The 18853-nt window shown below is 43.2% G+C and overlaps 1 protein-coding gene across 10 annotated transcripts in view; it reads right to left on the bottom strand.

Moving 5' to 3' along the window:
- Syne2 (spectrin repeat containing nuclear envelope protein 2) overlaps positions 1 to 18853 on the bottom strand; it is a 301122-nt gene that overhangs the window by 223293 nt on the left and 58976 nt on the right. For all 10 annotated transcript variants that reach the window (XM_085830464.1, XM_085830470.1, XM_085830468.1 and 7 more), the window contains exons 3-9: positions 17204 to 17265; positions 15397 to 15492; positions 15213 to 15290; positions 15032 to 15124; positions 6256 to 6443; positions 4235 to 4431; positions 1495 to 1595 (exon numbers count right to left, since the gene is read on the bottom strand). In XM_085830464.1, coding sequence (XP_085686590.1) covers positions 1495 to 1595; positions 4235 to 4431; positions 6256 to 6443; positions 15032 to 15124; positions 15213 to 15290; positions 15397 to 15492; positions 17204 to 17265 — 815 coding nt within the window. The remainder of the gene's footprint in view (positions 1 to 1494; positions 1596 to 4234; positions 4432 to 6255; positions 6444 to 15031; positions 15125 to 15212; positions 15291 to 15396; positions 15493 to 17203; positions 17266 to 18853) is intronic.

Below are 18853 nucleotides of genomic sequence, written 5' to 3'. Positions count from 1 at the left end.
CTGAACTGAATACTTTAAAGAGCTTATTTCACTAAAACAAATACAAGTCAAAATAGATCAAAATTTTATTATCTCTAAATTGTTCAAAAGTACTGAAGAGGTGGCCGGTGGTCAATAGAACTGCAGGCTTTTCCGGAACACCTAGGTTTAGTTCCCAGCACCCACTTGACTATGAACTGTGGTCTGTTACCTCCAGTTCTAGGAAATCCAATGCCCTCTTCTGGCCATCATGGGCACTGCATAAATGTGGTACACAGCCGTGCAGACAAAATACCTAAATAAAATAAATAAACAGGCATGCGTGGTGGCACACACCTTTTACCACTGCACTCACGAGGCAGCCTGGTCTAGAAATGGAGTTCCAGGGCTACACAGAGAGACCCTGTCCCCCCAAATCAAAAATAAATAAATCTTAAAATTATTCAAAAGTCAGCTTAATTTATAACTCATCCTGTGCACTGCCCGCTATCGTTTGGCTCTTGATTGATAACATCATAGGCTTGAACACCAGGGAGGGCACCAGCAGCACACAATGGGAAGAAACTAAGAGCAAAGCTCTACGTCACAGAGCATATCCCCAAAAGGGGACCACGGAACTCTAGTCTTGTTCTCGTCTGTACCTGCCTTGCTGTGTCAATCTCTGTCCATTATGATGATGACCAAGGCCAGCTGGCTACAGCCAACCTCTCAAGCTGGGAGCTAAAATAAACGTTTCTCTTTTACAATTGTTATCCATGCTACTTGCCACCCTAACACAGAACTAATGCAATGCCTATCTAGAAGCTGTTTAAATAACTCACCAGAGCTTGAAAAGCCATCACTTGGATAAATAAGTAAATAAACTTAAATAAATAAATAAATAAACCCGACAAAACAAATTATAGTGAGAGAAATTAAAACATTACTTTCCCGGAATAAACCTAGAAAAGAGGCATAACGGAACATGGTGGATATTAAAACTATGACTCCATGTATGGTTTACATACTTGAATGAATTGCACAAATTGCTTGTATTTTTTTTTCCTTTGTTTAAGATTTTCTTATTTGCTACATATACAGTGTTTCCTGCATGTATGACAGCTGGCCAGAAGAGGGCACCAGATCTCATTATAGATACTTAAGGAGCCACCATGTGGTTCCTGGGAACTGAACTCCGGACCTCTGGGAGAGCAGCCAGGGCTCTTTACCTCTAAGCTATCTCTCCAGCCACTGTTTGTTTTCTCAAGACAGGGTTTCCCTGTATAGCCCTGGCTTTCCTGGAACTCGATCTGTAGACCAGGCTGGCCTTGAACTCAGAGATCCACCTACCTCTGCCTCTTGAGTACTACTGGGATTAAAGGCATATGCCACTATTGCCAGTCATGAATTACACATTTAAGTTGTGTGTGCAATTTAAATTTCAGGTTTGTTTGTTTGTTTCTTTCTTTCTTTTTAAATCTAACCAATTGTGTACAACCCAAAGAAACTGAGTGGGTAGCCAGGAAGACGACATACCTGTGTGGAACCCCCAGGGCCAGGCGCATCCTTCGAATACTTCAGGAACTGCGCCACGTAAGTCATGATGGACTTCTCATCAGGATTCACGACATCTACATCTGTAAGACACACCACAGCATCCATCAGCTATAGGAGGGGCTTCCCATAATTAGTTCTCAAGGGGACAATGGCCTAGGCCATTGGGTTCAGAGACTCTTGAGTTAACCAAAATCGTGGACCAGCCCTGCACTCTGCTGCTCATCCTCCTAGCTCCAGCACTGTGCAGAAGTTTAGACTTAGATTTACTGTCAGCTGAAAGTAGCTGGGATGCTGGCATTGCGCCATCAGCATCGTCGTCAAAACACAGCCCTGGGTGTTGGTTATGGGACGACACGACAATCCGAGGGGTCAAGAGAAGAAAATAAAAGCATTTCTCTTTGTGGAGACACAGTGCACTGGGCAACACTCCGCAAGTGTAACTGATTCCCTGGCACACTAGTCTAGGCATCTGTACAGTAAACCGTCTCCAAAAGTATATTCATTGTATACAAGCCTTGTTCAGGGCTTTCAGAGTTTACTTACGCGTACACAGAACGAATAAACGTGACGTCTATGGGCCAGTATCTGTGCTGCATGTAAGAACAATAATTACCTTAAAAACAAGGTAATAAATACTGAGAGTTAACCCTTCCCACTGGAAAGACTTCATTTTTGCTATTATTTGTGCTTCACGGAATTGCTCATGGGTACTAAATCTTTATTTGTATTTATTTATATATTTTCAAACAGGGCCTCATTAGTTAGCCCAGACTGGTCTCAGCTGACTCTCCTGCCTCAGCTTCCTAAATCCTGGGATTACAGGTGTTCACCAACACTCATGAGCATTTGAATGAGGAAAGAGCTGAGCTACCAACATCTTCCATGATGGTGTTAGCCATTGGGCCACCATACTGGTTGTATTTATACCACAAAAGGACATATATGAGCATATGATTTGTTCTTTTACTGACTTCTAGAAAGCCCACTGGGGCAATTGTTAGTAAGAAATACTAAAATATGTCCTGCCTAGATCTGTCATGTTACAATTAACATTAAAAAAAAAAAAAAACCTGCCAGGCGGTGGTGGTGCACACCTTTAATCCCAGCACTCGGGAGGCAGAGGCAGGCGGATTTCTGAGTTCGAGACCAGCCTGGTCTACAAAGTGAGTTCTAGGACATCCAGGGCTATACAGAGAAACCCTGTCTCGAAAAACCAAAAAAACAAAACAAAAACAAAGCCAAAAAAACAACAAACAAACAAACAAAAACCCAGTATTTGATTCAGGAAAGAAAGAATTCATACCACTAAAGAGCAAGTAAGATTCTGATATACCTACTACTTCTACATATTACATATAGAAAATTACCAACTGATATTCATATCGTTCCCCTCATAATTCTGCAACCTGAAGCCTATAGGTTGATAGAAGAGTGTGGTAAATAAAACTCAACAAAAGCAATCTTGGTCTATTTGACTTCATGGTAAAATATATCATACTCTTTGTTATTTATCAATTATGTGCCACACAAGTTTTGCAGAAGTCAAATTTATAATAACCAAGTCTCGGTGTGTGTGTTTGCAGAGGCAGGCATGGATCATGCATGTCTAATCTACACTCCTGCATAGGCAGCTATAGCTACAAGTTACATCAGCTGGCTCAATGCACCTGTCACTAATCCCAGACACCACTTTTATAACCTCATTTTTGGCTCTTATTTATTGGGCTGGGGAGAGGCACATGTCACAGCACACGGGCAGAGGTCAAAGGACAACTTGGGAAAGTTGGTTCTCTCCTTCTACCATGCGAGTGCCAAGAACTGAATCCGGTCATCAGCTCGGCAGCAGACACCTTTATCCCCTGAGCAGTCTTCTGAGCCTGGCTTACTTATCTGCCTTCCTTCTTTCCTTCCTTCCTTGCTTCCTTCTTTATTTAAAAGATAGGCCCTCACTATGTAGATCTGACTAGCCCAGAACTTGCTATGTATACCAGAATGACCTCAAACTTAAAGATTCTTCTATATTTGTTTCCTAAGCCAACATCAATTTTTCTATAAATATGTGATAGAATATTTGAGAAGCAATACAATCCATATAAAATGTTCTTCAGAAAGAAATTTTTTAATAATAATTCTATAAAGTTAAATTGGCATTTTAGAATTTTTTTTTTAATAATCAAACACAAGGATTGAGGAGAAGAATGCTCAAATGTGGCCAACCACATAAGGAGATCAGAAAACCACTGCTCTCCATCAACCACAGGAAGAGAGATCTGGAACAGGGAGACACATAAACAAGTGTAAAAGACAGAAATAACCTTACAGGGGAGCTGTAGCTCAGGAGAAACAGATTCAAAAACACTATACAGAACATACCAGAAGGAAATTAAGACAAAGGCTCAGATTACTCCCAGTAAAGGCACGGCTTACATTCTGCTGTGACTTCATTCCCTCAATGACAAAAGTCAGGTCATTGTTGCAAAGTCCTAATTCCGTGAAATTCAATTAAGAGCTAAATCTTCCAGCAGGAAAATACACTGTTGTGACGCTAACTCAGGTGTGATGTTCACAGGTGTGAAGTGCACAGGTGTGAAGTGCACAGGTGTGAAGTGCACAGGTGTGAAGTGCACAGGTGTGAAGTGCACAGGTGTGAAGCGCAGGTGCAGCTTCAACTCAACCTCACGATGGACATGGAGATTTCAAAAGAAAAAGGACCATCTACCTTCTGGTTCCAGCAATTTGGGGATCTTCAGCTCATGTTCTGCGATCCTGAAGGCCTCTTTCAGATTGTCTTTGTTGGATCTGTGCCTCATGCTGTCCATGTCAATCAGGTCTGGTCGCAAGGCATGAATGACAGCCAAAAAAGCCATCCCATTTCTCCAGCTTGCCTTAAAATCTGTCACATTGACAGACTCAGACCTGTGTAAAAGGATGCGATAGAGACTGATGTTAAAAAATATATACATCGCAGGAAGACAGGAGTGGGTGGGTGGGTGGGTGAGCACCCTCATAGAAGCAGGGGGAGGGGAGATGGGATAGGAGGTTTCCAAATGAGAGACCTGGAAAGGGGAAAACATTTGAAATGTAAATAAAGAAAATATCTGGGGGTTGGAGAGATGGCTCACTGACTGCTCTTCCAGAAGTTATGAGTTCAATTCCCAGCAACTACATGGTGGCTCACAACCATCTGTAATGGAATAAGATGCCCTCTTCTGGTGTGTCTGAAGACAGTAACAGTATGCTCATATGCATAAAATAAATAAATAAATCCTTAAAAAGATCATATATTTTGTATGTATGTGTGTGTGTGTGTGTGTGTGTATACACACACACACACACATACATATACACACACATCAAAATGCTTCCACTATATTCAATGGTAACGAAAACACAATTCTAAGAATTAACTAAAGGCCTCCTATGAAGGTAAAGAACCTGGCACGTAAGCCTGGTGGCCTGGCTTCACTCCTCGGGATCCACATTACACTAGAAGGGAAGAATCAACTCCACAAAGTTGTCCTCGGACCTCCACATGCATGCCACAGTACACACAGTAAGAAACACAACAAATGCAATAATAGTAAATAAGTAAATTTCAAAAGATAAAAATATATCTCCTTGAGTCCCTTTAGGATCAATCAGAAAGTAAAGTTGAATTTCCAAGAAATATAAACCGTTGTCTCTAATTTTAAGAACAGACCACGCCATGATACTCTGCGTATTAGTCATTTGCTCATTCACCTCCATTTACTACACACTTATCTCGGGATGGTTAAATGGCTCAGCAAGTAAAGAGGTGCCACGCAAGCCTGGCAGCCTGAGCTCAATCCCCAGAACCACCTAAAGGTGAAAGGAGAAGACCAACTCCACACAGTTACCCTCTGACCTCCACGGGCAGGCCACAGAGCTTATATCGGTGTGATTGTTAACCATGACTGTCAACTTGATGGGATTTAGAATCGCCGTGGAAGATGGGGTCTCTGGGCGGGGATTATCCAGAGTCCATAGATTACTGTGAGCAGTACCATGGGCTGGGGCTCTGGCACGAATAAAACGGTAAAGGCAAGCTAAGCAAAAGACTCACTGATTTCCGTTTCTAACTGCGGATGCACTGTGGAGGATATACCGTGGCAGATACACTGTGGCGGATGCTCCTGTGACCGCCTCCTCGACCTCCTGCTTTCATACCTTCCCTGTCATGATGAACTGTGTTCCCATAATGGGAACAGAGAAACCCATAAGGAGGCACAAGATGCCTCTTTCAGGTATTTGGCTGCAGCAACAAACTAGGTAACTAGCACAAGTAGTTAAGTTTCTAGCCCTAAAGCTGCCATCTAGATGCATGGGAGAACTGTACCTTAAAAAGATATTTAATGCCAGGCATGCTGGTGTGTGCCTTTATTCCCAGCATATATATAAAGCAGAGGTAGGTGGGTGTGAGTTTGTGGAGAGCCAGAGCCACACAGTGAGACCCCCATCTCAAAAGGAAAAGGAGTTAGCAAACTTAAATACTGCTTTATCTACTCACAGCAATAAACAATGGAAAGCCAGCAACCAGAGTAAAGCTGCCACCTCTCAAACCAGAATCAGCCAAGCCCACCAAGATCCACTTCTGGAAGATTCACTAAGAAACGGTGTTTCCGGGAGTGTACCATCAGCCCGACTGTCAGAGCTGGAAGTCCATGAGGTTGTGTGGATGGAAGGACACAGCTGGCTCATCTGGCACAGCAAACTACTCACCCGGCACACTGCTCCTGAGCCCACTGCAGAAGAGCCTTCTTAGCAGACCACTGCCATCTTGCCTGAGCTTGAGCCTTGGAGCACTTCTTAGTGGGAGGACTTGAGGTAGGAGATGAGGCAACCACGCTCACAACCTCCGGTGAAGGTTGATTGTAATCGCAAGACAGAGTCTGAGCAAGCTTCTCAATCTGTGGAAAGCACAGTGTTTAACTGACACATTAGCACATGCTACTCGGCGAGGAACACCTGAAAGGCGTTCTTTAGCACTGGCAGAGGACTCTGGGTGAAATGAACTCTAAATATGACTGAATTCAGTATTTGACATTTGGGATTACAATTTGGCTTTCCTTAGGTCTGGACCAGGGTGTCTCTTGCACCTGACCTAGGAATGGCTTCCACTCATCTCCTAAAGATCCCACTGGGCACTACCACCACTGCTGGATTAAACTGAGAAGAACCAGGTTAACATCCCAGTCAAGCACCTTTAGAGACTAGGCAGACTGGAATGCAGCCCCTCCAATTACAACCTACTGAGAACAAAAGAACATTTAGAAACAGGGAATAGGCAGGCACAAGGGTGGGTCAGCCGCCCCCACCCCCACCCCCGCCAAAGAGAGAATAAAATTACCATTAAGAACACAAAAAATATGGGGCAGTAAATGGTTTAGCAAGCAAAGCAAGCTGGGAAACCTGAGTTCAGTTCCCAGAACCAGAGTAAAGACAGAAAGAGAGAGGCAACTCCATAAAATCTGTTGTCCTCCATATGCATGTCATGGTACACACACACACACACACACACACACACACGAGATGCATGTTAATAATAAAGAAATCCCATTTCTTTTTCTTAGATCTATTTATGTGCATGAATGGTGTGCATGTATGTATGTATATGTGTGTGTATATATATATATATATGTGTGTGTGTGTGTGTATGCATGTATGTATGTATGTTTATCATATGACATGTGTGTGTGGTGCTCACAACAGCCAGAAGAGGGTATCAGATCTCATGGCCCTTGAGCTACCAATGGCCATGAGGGTTCTGGGAACTGAATCTAGGTCCCCTGCAAGAGGAGTAAATGATACTAAACACCGATCTATCCCTCCAGCTCCCATACATAAAGCCTTTTTTAAAAAGATCATGAAAAGTGCTGGAGAAATGGCTCAGCAGTTAAAAGTGAGTGCTGCTCTTGCAAAGGATGTTAGGTGGATTCCCAGTTCCCCCCGTCAGGTATTGCATTTCAGAGTGACTGGTAACTGCAGCTCTATGGGGATCTGAGGCCCCTGGCCCATGCACACACCTGCACTCACATCTCACATGCACATCCTCTCCCTCTCATCTCTCTCTCATACACACACACACACACATTAAATTTACAGGAGGAGGAGGAAGAGGAGAAGAAGGAGGAAGAGGAGAAGAAGGAGGAAGAGGAGAAGAAGGAGGAAGAGGAGAAGAAGGAGGAAGAGGAGAAGAAGGAGGAAGAGGATCGGGGGAGGAAGGGAAGGGGGAGGGGAGGAGGAGGAGGAGGAGGAGAAGGAGGAGAAGGAGAAGGAGAAGGAGAAGGAGAAGGAGAAGGAGAAGGAGAAGGAGAAGAAGAAGAAGAAGAAGAAGAAGAAGAAGAAGAAGAAGAAGAAGAAGAAGAAGAAGAAGAAGAAGAAGAAGAAGAAGAAGAAGAAGAAGAAGAAGAAGAAAAGAAGACTGGACAGATAGCTCAGTGGTTAAGAGCCTACTGTTCTTCCAGAGGATGTGAGTTCAGTTCCTAGAAGTCACATCAGGTTGCTCACAATTGTCTTTAACTCCAGCTTGATGGGATCCTGCAGCCTTTTCTGACATATACAATGTATGCTCACACAGATACCCAAACATACACATAAATTTATATATATGTGTGTGTGTGTGTGTGTGTGTGTGTGTATTTATTTATTTAAGAAAAATAAAAAAGTCAAGAACTTAAAAAATAAAATGTCAGAGCCAGGGAGATGGCCCATCAGTTAAAAGCAAGCACATGCTGCTCCTGCATAGGCCTTTGATTTTGGTCTCAACACACATACCAAGTGGCTCCCAACTACCTATTACTTCAGCACCAAGAAGTCCAAAGCCCTCTTCAGAACCTGGAAAGGGCTTGTACTCACATATGCACATACCCACACAGAGACATTTGCATATATACCAAATAAAAATAAATAAGTACCATGAAAAATCAATCCCATAAGTAGTTTTAAAAATCGAAATATACACAGAGAAGAGTAGGGTCTGCGTATAACACAGGTGAAAAGTTTTCCTCCAGGGACAGTGAAAGTATGAAACTGCATGTTGACATATTTGCAGATAAACACACAAATTGATCTGAACATTTTGGACAACATAATATCCATTTAAAACTTAAAAGATACATCAATAACCACAGGAATATTTATTTAATTTTTCTCTCTATAATCAAGAGAATAGAATCAGTAATAATGTATATGCTAGATAAGGTGGCCTGTACCCAAAGTGCCAGTACTTAAGAAGCTGAAGCACAGTGATCATATAAGCCCAGAATCACCTAAGATCAGCCTGGGCCACACAGTGAGACTACGTGGAAACAGTACAACAACAATAGATGCAGCCCGCACCACTAACCTGGCCACGTGGCAAGCACTGATTGGATAGACATGGAGCATAAAATGGCAGAGCCACCGTTGTTTTCAAATGCCTCGCAAAGACCTACTAAAGAGCTGGGATGTGGCTCAGTGGCAGAGAGAGCCTGGGGCACTTAGAACGCTGAATGCTCATGGAGATTAGCATCTGCTGTTTTGGATAGTATAGTTACGGAATGTTTCCTTCAGGAGAGAAAACTGTTGAAGACTAGGGGTCCAACTCAGCAGTAAAACTCTGGACTTGCCTGTGGCAATCATATGTTTAACACCCAATGCCACGTTTTTTTCTTTGAGTTATTTTTATTTATCTTTGAGACAGAGCCTGGGATACCCAGGCTGGGTTCCCATTTACTATGGACCTGAAAGTGCCCTTCAACTGCTGAAGAACTTCCTCTCTCCTGAATGCTAAGACTCAGGTGTGTGCACCTCCCCTGGCTCCCAGCAAAGTCTACGCATACAATCAGAATGTTCTACAAAACAATTGATGAAATAGGATCAGAACATTGGCATAGGTGAAAAACAAGAAGTCCTGCCCCGTGCCAATATCCCCAAAATATCTTCTTATGTTGCTTTCTAGAATAGTCCTGTCCAGCAGAGCACTGTGTATGCTTTGTTTTCATTTTCTTCCGAATGTTTTCAGACAGGATTTCATGATGTAACCCTGGATGGTCTTAAATTCATAATCCTCCTGCCTCAGTCTCCTCAGTTCAGCGCTGGCATTGCAGGCATGCCTCATCAAGGTGTAAAAAGCAATGCCCATAAAAGTAAAATAATAATAATAATACATTCAAACTACATTAACATGACACATGTCCACTATTAAAAGATTAAAAGGCAAGCTACCAGCCTGAGAAGTTATTTCTAATTTATACACTCCAACAAAAGACTCCTATCCAGAATACATTTTAAAACTTCTATAAATTATTACATATAAGAAGCAAGGTTAATAAATGGAGATCTTCATCGGGTCCCTCCCCTTGCAGCTCAGGAAACCCCGTAGAAAAGAAGGGAGAATTGTACAGGCAGGGGGTGGGGGGTGGAGTTGAGGATATCAGGAGAACACAGCCCACAGAATAAGCGAAGCAGGCCTCATGGGGGCTCACAGAGACTGAAGCAGCAGTCAGGGGGCCTGCCTGGGTCTTCCGGAGGTCCTCTGCATATATGTGTGCTGTTAGCTCAGATGGTTTTTGTGGGGCTCTGAACTGTGGGAGGTGAGGGTGTCTGGATCTTCTGCCTGCTCTTGGACCCCTTTTCCTGCCACTAGGTTGCCTCGCTCAGCCCTGATGTTAGGGTTTATACCTAGTCTAGTGTAGCCTATTGTGCTGTGTTTGGTTGCTATCCCTGGGAGGCCTGCTCTTTTCTGAAAGTAAAAGGAGGAGGGATGGATCTGGGAAAGAGAGGAGGTGGAGGTGGGGAACTAGCGGGAGTCAGGGAGGGGAAAATAGGGTCAGGATGAATCGTATGGGAGAAGAATACATTTAAAAATAAAGGGCGGGCAGGAGAGATGGCTCAGCGGTTAAGAGCACGGACTGCTCTTCTGGAGGTCCTGAGTTCAACTCCCAGCAAACACATGGTAGCTCACGACCATCTGTAATGGGATTCAATGCCCTTTTCTGGAGTCTGAAGACAGCTAGAGTGTACTTGTAATTAATAAATAAATAAATAAATAAATAAATAAATAAATAAATAAGTAAATGAATGAATGAATAAATAAATAAATGAATAAATTTAAAGATATAAAGGCAAAGTTAAATAATATATATTGTACATATATATACACATATAAATATATATACATATATAAATATATATATATATACATATATATACATACACACACACACATATATGAGAGAGAGAGGGAGAGACTGTGTGAAAGAGAGAGAATATCTCACTAGAGAGAGAAAGAGAGAGAGAGAGACTATCTCACTATGTCACCCTGGCTGTCCTGGAGCTCTCATTGTAGACCAGGCTGACCTGGAATTCACAGAGATCTCTTGCCTCAGCCTGCCTAGTGCTGAGATTAAAGGCGTGTGCCACTATACCTGCCTTTAATGCCATCTATTAGGAAGGGCTGGAGTCAAGAGCATCCAGATTCTGCAGGGAATACAGTCTTTTTGTCAAGCTGGCAACATCTACTTGCCACAGCCCAAATGTTCTGTCATGGAACTTGATTCCCGTTAGGAATGCGATGTCTCAGAAGTAAGGAGGTTTGAGGGCTTTGCTCATGGGATTATTGCTTTAATGCTATCATAGACTCATGAGTTTATCATAAAGGAATGAACTACGACTGCGTTTCTTTCACTTCCCTCTTTCCATCCCTTTACCAATCCACCGGGAAGTGACAGAGCAGAGAGGCCATTGTCAGATGTCTTCTCGATTGTGTGTGTTTGCAATTGTGTGTGTTTGCGATTGTGTGTGTTTTGTTGGATGGAACCATTGAATCTAAGTGAATGCAGTAGGACACGGGCTGTGTGGGGTGTTGAAGAGAATACACTCAGAGCTGTCTCTGTGGAATTGACAATGCTAAGCTGCCTTCCAGCATACCCAGAGTGTAGGCACCTTTAGGAAAAGAGATTGGCCAGGATGCCAGCAAAGTTCTGTTTGTGTCCCAGACGGTGATAGCACAGGAATGCTTAATTTATGGAAATTCACTGCACTTTACTTATGAATTTGCACATCTTTCTCAGTGTGGCTTAGACCTTAAACATTGATTTAAAATAGTGTAACCAATGTCTAAAGCTTTCAAATTGCAAACCCTTTGTCATAATTCCTCTCCTAAAGATTTGCCCTGTGGGGCTGGAGAGGTAGCTCAGTGGTTAAGAGCACTGACTGCTCTTCCAGAGGTCCTAAGTTCAATTCCCAGCAACCACATGGTGGCTCACAACCACCTATAATGGGATCCAATGCCTTCTTCTGGTGTGTCTGAAGACAGCAACAGTGTACTCACATATATAAAATAAATAAATCTTAAAAAAAAAAATTGGCCTGTGAATTACTACAGTTCTACACAAAGGTTTTACCCTAAGGATATAATTGAAGTTACTTTTAATCAGAAATGAGAACCTTCTGGCTGTATACTTTACAGCCAATGCCATAAACTTCTAGTAAAGCATAAATAAATTTAGAGCAGTGGTTCTCAACCCATGGGTCGTGAGTCCTTTGGGAGTTTAGTGGGGTCCCTTAAGACCACTGAAAAACAAAGATATTTACATTATGATTCATAACAGTGACAAGACTATAGTTGTGAAGTAGCAACAAAATAATTTTATTGTTGGAGGTCACCACAACATGAGGAACTGTATTAAAGGGTCGCAGAATTAGGAAGGTTGAGAGCCACTGATTTGGAGGCAAGCTCATTAGAACAGCTTCAAACAGCATGGTAACGTGCCCCCATATTGTTGAGACAGAGCTGTCATCCAGTATCCATGGGGACTGGCTGCCATAGGGCGCAGGGAGCTGTAGGAAGATGCTCAGGTTCCTTACATTATGTGGCACATCCTTTGCATATAACCTATGCCAATTCCTAGTATCGTTAAGTCATCTCCAGGTTACCTATATATACAACACAATGCAAATGCTATGGAAAGGGTGGTTATGCGACATTACAGAATAATGCCAAGAAAAAAAGCACCCTTTTCCTTATGCAGGACCCATATATGACTATGTATTAATTCCTGCTGTATACAAAAAGATTGAACATTAAATTATTCTCAGATGACTATCCATGAGTAGTAGAATATAAATATTTTTATTCTCTCTTAACTTGTAATGAAAATTTTTTTTTTTTTTTTTTGGTTTTTCGAGACAGGGTTTCTCTGTGTAGCCTTGGCTGTCCTGGAACTCACTTTGTAGACCAGGCTGGCCTCGAACTCAGAAATCCGCCTGCCTCTGCCTCCCGAGTGCTGGGACTAAAGGCGTGCGCCACCACGCCCAGCTCTTTTTTTTTTTTTTGGATAATGAAAATTTTAATTATTTAATTAATTAACCTAGAATGATATGGGGGTGGGAATAAATACCTAGAAACCATCCAAAAATGTTTAATTTTATTTTATGTATATGAACATTTTGCCTGCATGTATGTCCGTGTGCTGCATGCATGCTTGGTGCTCACAGAGATCAGCCAAGGGCCTTGGATCCCTGAAGTTACAGGGGATGATGAATGGACATTTGGACACTAAGAATCAAACCTAGGTTCTTAACCACTAAACCATCTCTCTAGCCCCAAACCATCCAATTTTACCTTACCATATTAGGTCCTGTTTTCTGTCTCTAATTCCACTTTCCTTCTCTCCCAGAGGAAAAGCTACACTCCCAAATTTAGTTCTCATCATCCACACACATATTATTTTGTTATAGCTACTAATGCATGCGATCCAGAAATAATACCCAAATTTTATATCAATTAGTTGTGCAATATTCTATGTCTTTCTAAATGAAGCAATTGTTCCCCAATACATCCATAATTATATAGTTATTTCTTAAGCAACAATAATAAGCTCTCTCTGTGCAGAGTCAGTGTAGGCTGGCATTGTAATGGTTAGTTCAAGATAAGACAGCGAACACTGGACAGTCACAGTCCAAACAACAGTAAAAGCATAGACCTGCCAACAAATTATTTTGTTTAAATGAAATTTGGACTCTAATTAAAATCCAAACAGGGACTCATAAAACAAATAAGAAATACTTTGAGAGTTGAAGCATCCTGAGAAGTCTGGAGATTTAGCGTATCCCCACCAGTAGGAAGGGTTTTCCATCTGAACTAGTCCTAGCAGAAAACAAACCCATGGTCTGCAGACATCCTTCCGCTCTTCCTCCTGAAATGTCTTCACAGCTCAAAGGAAAAATAAACAGCGTTCCTTCCTAGCCAGTGGGCCGGCCACGCATGCGCTGATATCCTCCTGAGAGGGTGTGGGATACTCAGTACCCACAGAAATTCCTGGGATCCCAGGGACTACTTTCCTTATCGTCTGTTTTTGTTTTGTCTGTGAGAGTGGGGTGGTTTGAATGCTTGGCCCACTCGGAGTAGCACTATTAGGAGGCGTGGCCTTTTTCGAGGAGGTGTGGCCTTGTTACAGGCAGTGTGCCACGGTGTGGGTGGGCTTTGAGGTCCTATGCTCAAGCTCTGCCCAGTATGGAAGACAGCCTCCTTCTGGCTGCCTGCAGAAGTCCGTCCCCTTCTGTGCTACCTATGGATCAAGATGTAAAACTCTCAGCTCCTCCAGCACCGTGTCTGCCTACATATTACTATGGTCCCTACCTTGATGATAACGGGCTGAACCTCTGAAACTGTAACCCAGCCCCAATTAAATTTTGTCCTTATAAGAATTGCCTTGGTCATGGTGTCTCTTCACAGCAACAAAACCCTAAGACAAACAAGGTCTTACTCTGTAATCCAGTCTGACCTGAAACTCACTTGGAAGCTCAGGCGAACCTTGAGCTCCCAGCAACCTTCCTACAACTTTCCTGCTGCAGCCTTCCAAAGCTGAGATTACAGGAGCGAGCCACCATACCAGGCTGTTTGTCTTCCTTTAAGGGGTCAGATGCATCAGTCTTTGTATCAGGGAGGCACTGGGTCAGTCCACAGTGCCAAAAGAACAGAGTGGAGACAAATGAAGAAGAACCAAGGTGTTCCCGAACAGTGAAGCAGAGTAGGCCACCTTCTAAGGACTCCAACCACACCCAAAACTCAGGAGGGAAGGAGAGGGCTCAGAGGAACTGCTGTGAAAAACCACAGGCCTGTCTATTCAAAGCTTCCCCTTCTCTATCTTCAATCTCAGCACTTGGGAGAAGAAAGTAGGTGATTTCTGTGCATTTGGGCAGCCTGATCTACATAGAGAGTTCCAGGCTAGCCAGGACTACATAATGAAATCCTGTCTTTAAAACAAATAAAAATTATATGTACATAAATATGTATGTGTATATACAAATATGTGTGTATATATAACTATATAACATATATATATATATGTTAATTACACACACATATTGGAAAAGCAGTCTTTGCCATATGTTCTCTACCTGTTGGAGATTCCAAGTCCTGCTTACAGAAGCAGCTGGGACTGAATGACCCGCAGGTCACACTGTTTCTTGTACACCAGACTAGTAATATTCCTATCACCAAAACACTTACATGAAAGTGCAGGATGATGGTCCAGATCAGGCCAAGGATAATGGACGGGTTTCCTTCTACAATGTCAGCAACATGGATATTTATTAGCTTGATCTGCAAACAGAGAAACACAGGTTAAGGGGAGCCAGCCTCCCACCGAGCCCGTCCCTCCTGTGAATCTGCAGGTGTGATTCATACGTACAGATCTGTTTTTCAGGAATGTCAGGGCATGTTCTATGTTGATTCTGCACTGGAATGTATTAGATCCTTTATCCCGAGGCTACAAATTCAAGCACATGCAATACTCAGAAACAGGAAGTACATTTAAAAAAAAACAAAACAAAACAAAACCAACCAAGTATCTTGTTACCATTTGACAATCTTACCAACTGCTGTCCGGAGAGGACTTCCAACAAGTCCAGGAGGACATGCCCCTTCTTAATGTCTGCGAATAAGTCAGATACAACTGAGGGAGCTGTGTGCTGCCAAAGAAGAGAAGAACAGTCATTTGCCAAGGGTTCAAAAATACCATTAAGCAGCTCCTATGTGAACTTTATGTCTTCAAAAACAGCTAAGATTCAGCGGGTGTTATCTTAAGAGAATGATACAGTCCTCACGAGTTACATTCCAAAGCCTGGCAAGACAGACTGTGAACCTGCTTTATCTCCTGGCTTATTCCCAGTTACACAATGCTCTTTCTGACTAGAGCTTGCATGGCCCTAAGCCTTGTGCATAGAGAGTACAGTCAGAGACACTCGGAATCAGGCCATAGTGACCCCGTGGGAGAGCAGGCTGCATGACTGAAGATGTGTCTCCCTTTGGTCAGAATGACATCCATTGTGTGGAACGGGCAGAGAGGAGGACAGAGGGTAAGAATCATTAATCAGACATCCAGGTTGCCTGAGGTTCTCAGCGTCACCGAGACAGAGGATGGAGTGCCATTTGGATTGAGGTCCCTCGGTCCAGACTGAGTTTGTGGCCCAGCACTGTCCCCTATCACATGTTTGACCAGGGGTAAGTCACAGGCATTCTCTATAGAAATCATACTTTCTCTCACATAGCAATACTGTAAAATCCTTTCGAATCATGAGGAAGGCTGGTAAAGTGAAACGAACCTGAAATCCTAGCACTAGAAGGCAGAGGCAAAAGAATGGCGAGGCCTATTGAGTCTACACAGTAACATCCAGGCCAATCAGAGTCTTATAGTAAGACCTTGTCTCAAACCAAGAAAGGAAGTGTGGCTGGAGAGATAGCTTAGTGCTTAAGAGCAGGTATGGCTCCTGAAGAAGATCCACGTTCAGGTCTCGGCACTAATGTTTGGCTGCTCAAACATTGCATCTCCAGGGCATCTGAGGACCTTTTCTGGGCTCCATGGGCACCTGTACGCATGGGTGAGTGTGCATACAAGTAAATAAAATTTTTTAAAGAAAATAGTCATAGGGAATTCAAGGATATAGCTCAATGGCAAGACAACTGCCTAGCACGGGAGCCTTGAACTCAATGCCCAGCAAAAGAACAGAAAGAACATGTAAGCCAGGCAGTAGTGCGCCCTTCTATAGTCACAGCTACTTGGAAACTAAGGCAGGAGAATCGCTTAGATCTGGGAGTTCAAAACCTGCCTGGTTAAAAGAGAGAGAGAAAAGTAAAAAAAAACCTCACCTCAAAATAAACAGTGCTCTAAGAGTGTGCTGTTCTGGAGGCTATGATTTTAAAACAATAGGTGCCATAGGCATTCCTCGTCGTCACACGGAGCAAGTTTAGGGTGGTGCCTGGCACCCGTCACTCAATACAAACATCATGCTGTTATTATGTCATTTGATGAAAGAAGTGTTATCACTCTAAATATTTTTACAGGATTGTCCAGCTCCTTCTCAGGTGCCTTTTTCTTGTTCCAGGAAAAAGTGACAGATATACCAGGGCATCAATGTGAGAGCACTCTCTTATAAAAAGACATTCATGACCTTCCCTGGGTCATCACAATGTCCCATTTTGCGCTGGTGTTTATCTGTTATCAACAGGGTTATCACAGAGCCCAAGCTGGCCTTGAACTCAGTATACAGCCAAGGCTGGCCTTGAACCCCTGACCCTCCTGCCTCCAGCACCCAGGTGCTGGAAATCCAGGCATTGACCACCCTGAGGTGAGAGCTTTGGGACTGAGGAAGCAACAACTTTCACAGCGTGATGTCACCTCACCTTTGCCAACTGTGAGTTTATCCAGCAGGTGAAGGTTTTCTTCTGAGTGTCCTCCTGCTCAGCTAGGGAAGAAGAGACAACAGTGGTCACAACATGAGAAGCTGTAGAGTCCTGAACTCATGGAAGCACCTAAAACCCCATCACCCAGGACGTGTGTCCACAGACTCAGTCAGATTCAGACTAAAGTTCAGATGTTCAACCAAAGACTGTTTCAGAAGCGGTCAATAATGTGATACAATTTTTCTTCAAGTCACAGTGCAACTGACCTGGAAGGATGGCTTTCGATGCTGTTCATTAACAAAAGAATTGAGATCTTTCACAGCTTTGCACTGTTCAACAGACTGTTAAGACTGAGAAGCACCCCTAGCCCCCAGCTCTGAATCACTCTGGGGCATCTGAGGATGTTTTAAAAAGGCTCACTGAGGTCCCTACAGTTCAGCATTGACACTGTATCAAGAAATTTATCACGTAAAATGCCCCAATATTGAGTAAACCATAGAGACCTAGGTTCAAATCTTGTCCCTATGACTGAGTGGCTATGCAACCTTGGGCAGCAACAAGGCAGTGATAAGCAGTCATCTCTGGAGGTTGATTTGAGAGGCAAATAATTCATCTAGTATGCCTGGCACAGACTGGCACATAGCAAACACAGCCATGCTCTCATTGAGCAGGCAGGAGTTGGAACTGGGGACAGAGTGGGCACTAGAATCTACCTCTCCTTCCTTATGGGCAGGTGACCCTGTTGAGCTTCCTTTAGCATCCCATCCCCTCAGCATCAAGCAGAAACCTTCCATTCTATGGGCTGAGCACACAAACACTGAGCTTCAATTCTTCCATTCTTCACCTGATGGACCGGTATAAACAGGAGCCAGGGCGTCCATTTCCGCCTCTGCCCAGAGGCTCATTTGGTCGCCATGTTTGGTCATAGCAATAGAAAAGTAACTAAGACACTCCCCCCCCACCCCCAGTGATGATCAGTGCCACCAGCACCCATTGGTACCCTCAATGCTGCCCAAGAGTGACAATGGGTACTTCTCTCCCACTCATGAACAGATGCATGGCAATTTCATAGTTCCTTCTTCAAACACCAATGTCTCTTCCCCAACTCTTCTTCTCTGCTAAGCCCTGTCTTTGTTGTTGTTTGTGTTGGTTCGTGTTAACTCGAAGCTTAACACAATCTAGAATCACTTGTGGGAGGGAATCTTAACGAGGAACCGTCTACATCAGGTTAGCATGTTCGTGAGGCATTACACTGATGCAGGAAGACCCAGCCCACTCTGGGCGGCAACATTCCTGATGAAGGGGAATCTGAACCACATGACACAGGAGAAAGTTAGAAGCAAGCAAGGATCCATTTACTCTCTTTGTGGTTGACTCTGGATGTGGGGTGACTAACTGCTTGAACTCCAGACTTAATCAACTAATGAACAAATAGGCCAAATAAACCCTTTCTTCTCTAAGTTGCTTGTTTTTGCCAGAATATTTTATTGCAGCAACAGAAATTGAGCTAGATAGAACACTGCTGGGTTGTTTTGTTTTGTTTACTGGGGGAGGGAGGGCAGGGTGCTTTTGTTTGGGTTTTTTTGTGCGATGATATCTCAAGGAGCCCAGACCAGCCTAAAATTCACTGTGTAAACTGGAAATAATGCT

The sequence above is a fragment of the Mus caroli genome, unplaced genomic scaffold (genome assembly GCF_978045245.1).
Source record: "Mus caroli unplaced genomic scaffold, Mus_caroli_1 scaffold_14, whole genome shotgun sequence".
NCBI classification, from domain to species: Eukaryota; Metazoa; Chordata; class Mammalia; order Rodentia; family Muridae; genus Mus; species Mus caroli.
The sequence above is the reverse complement of the archived record's forward strand: the minus strand, read 5'-3'. Positions and strand labels throughout refer to the sequence as shown.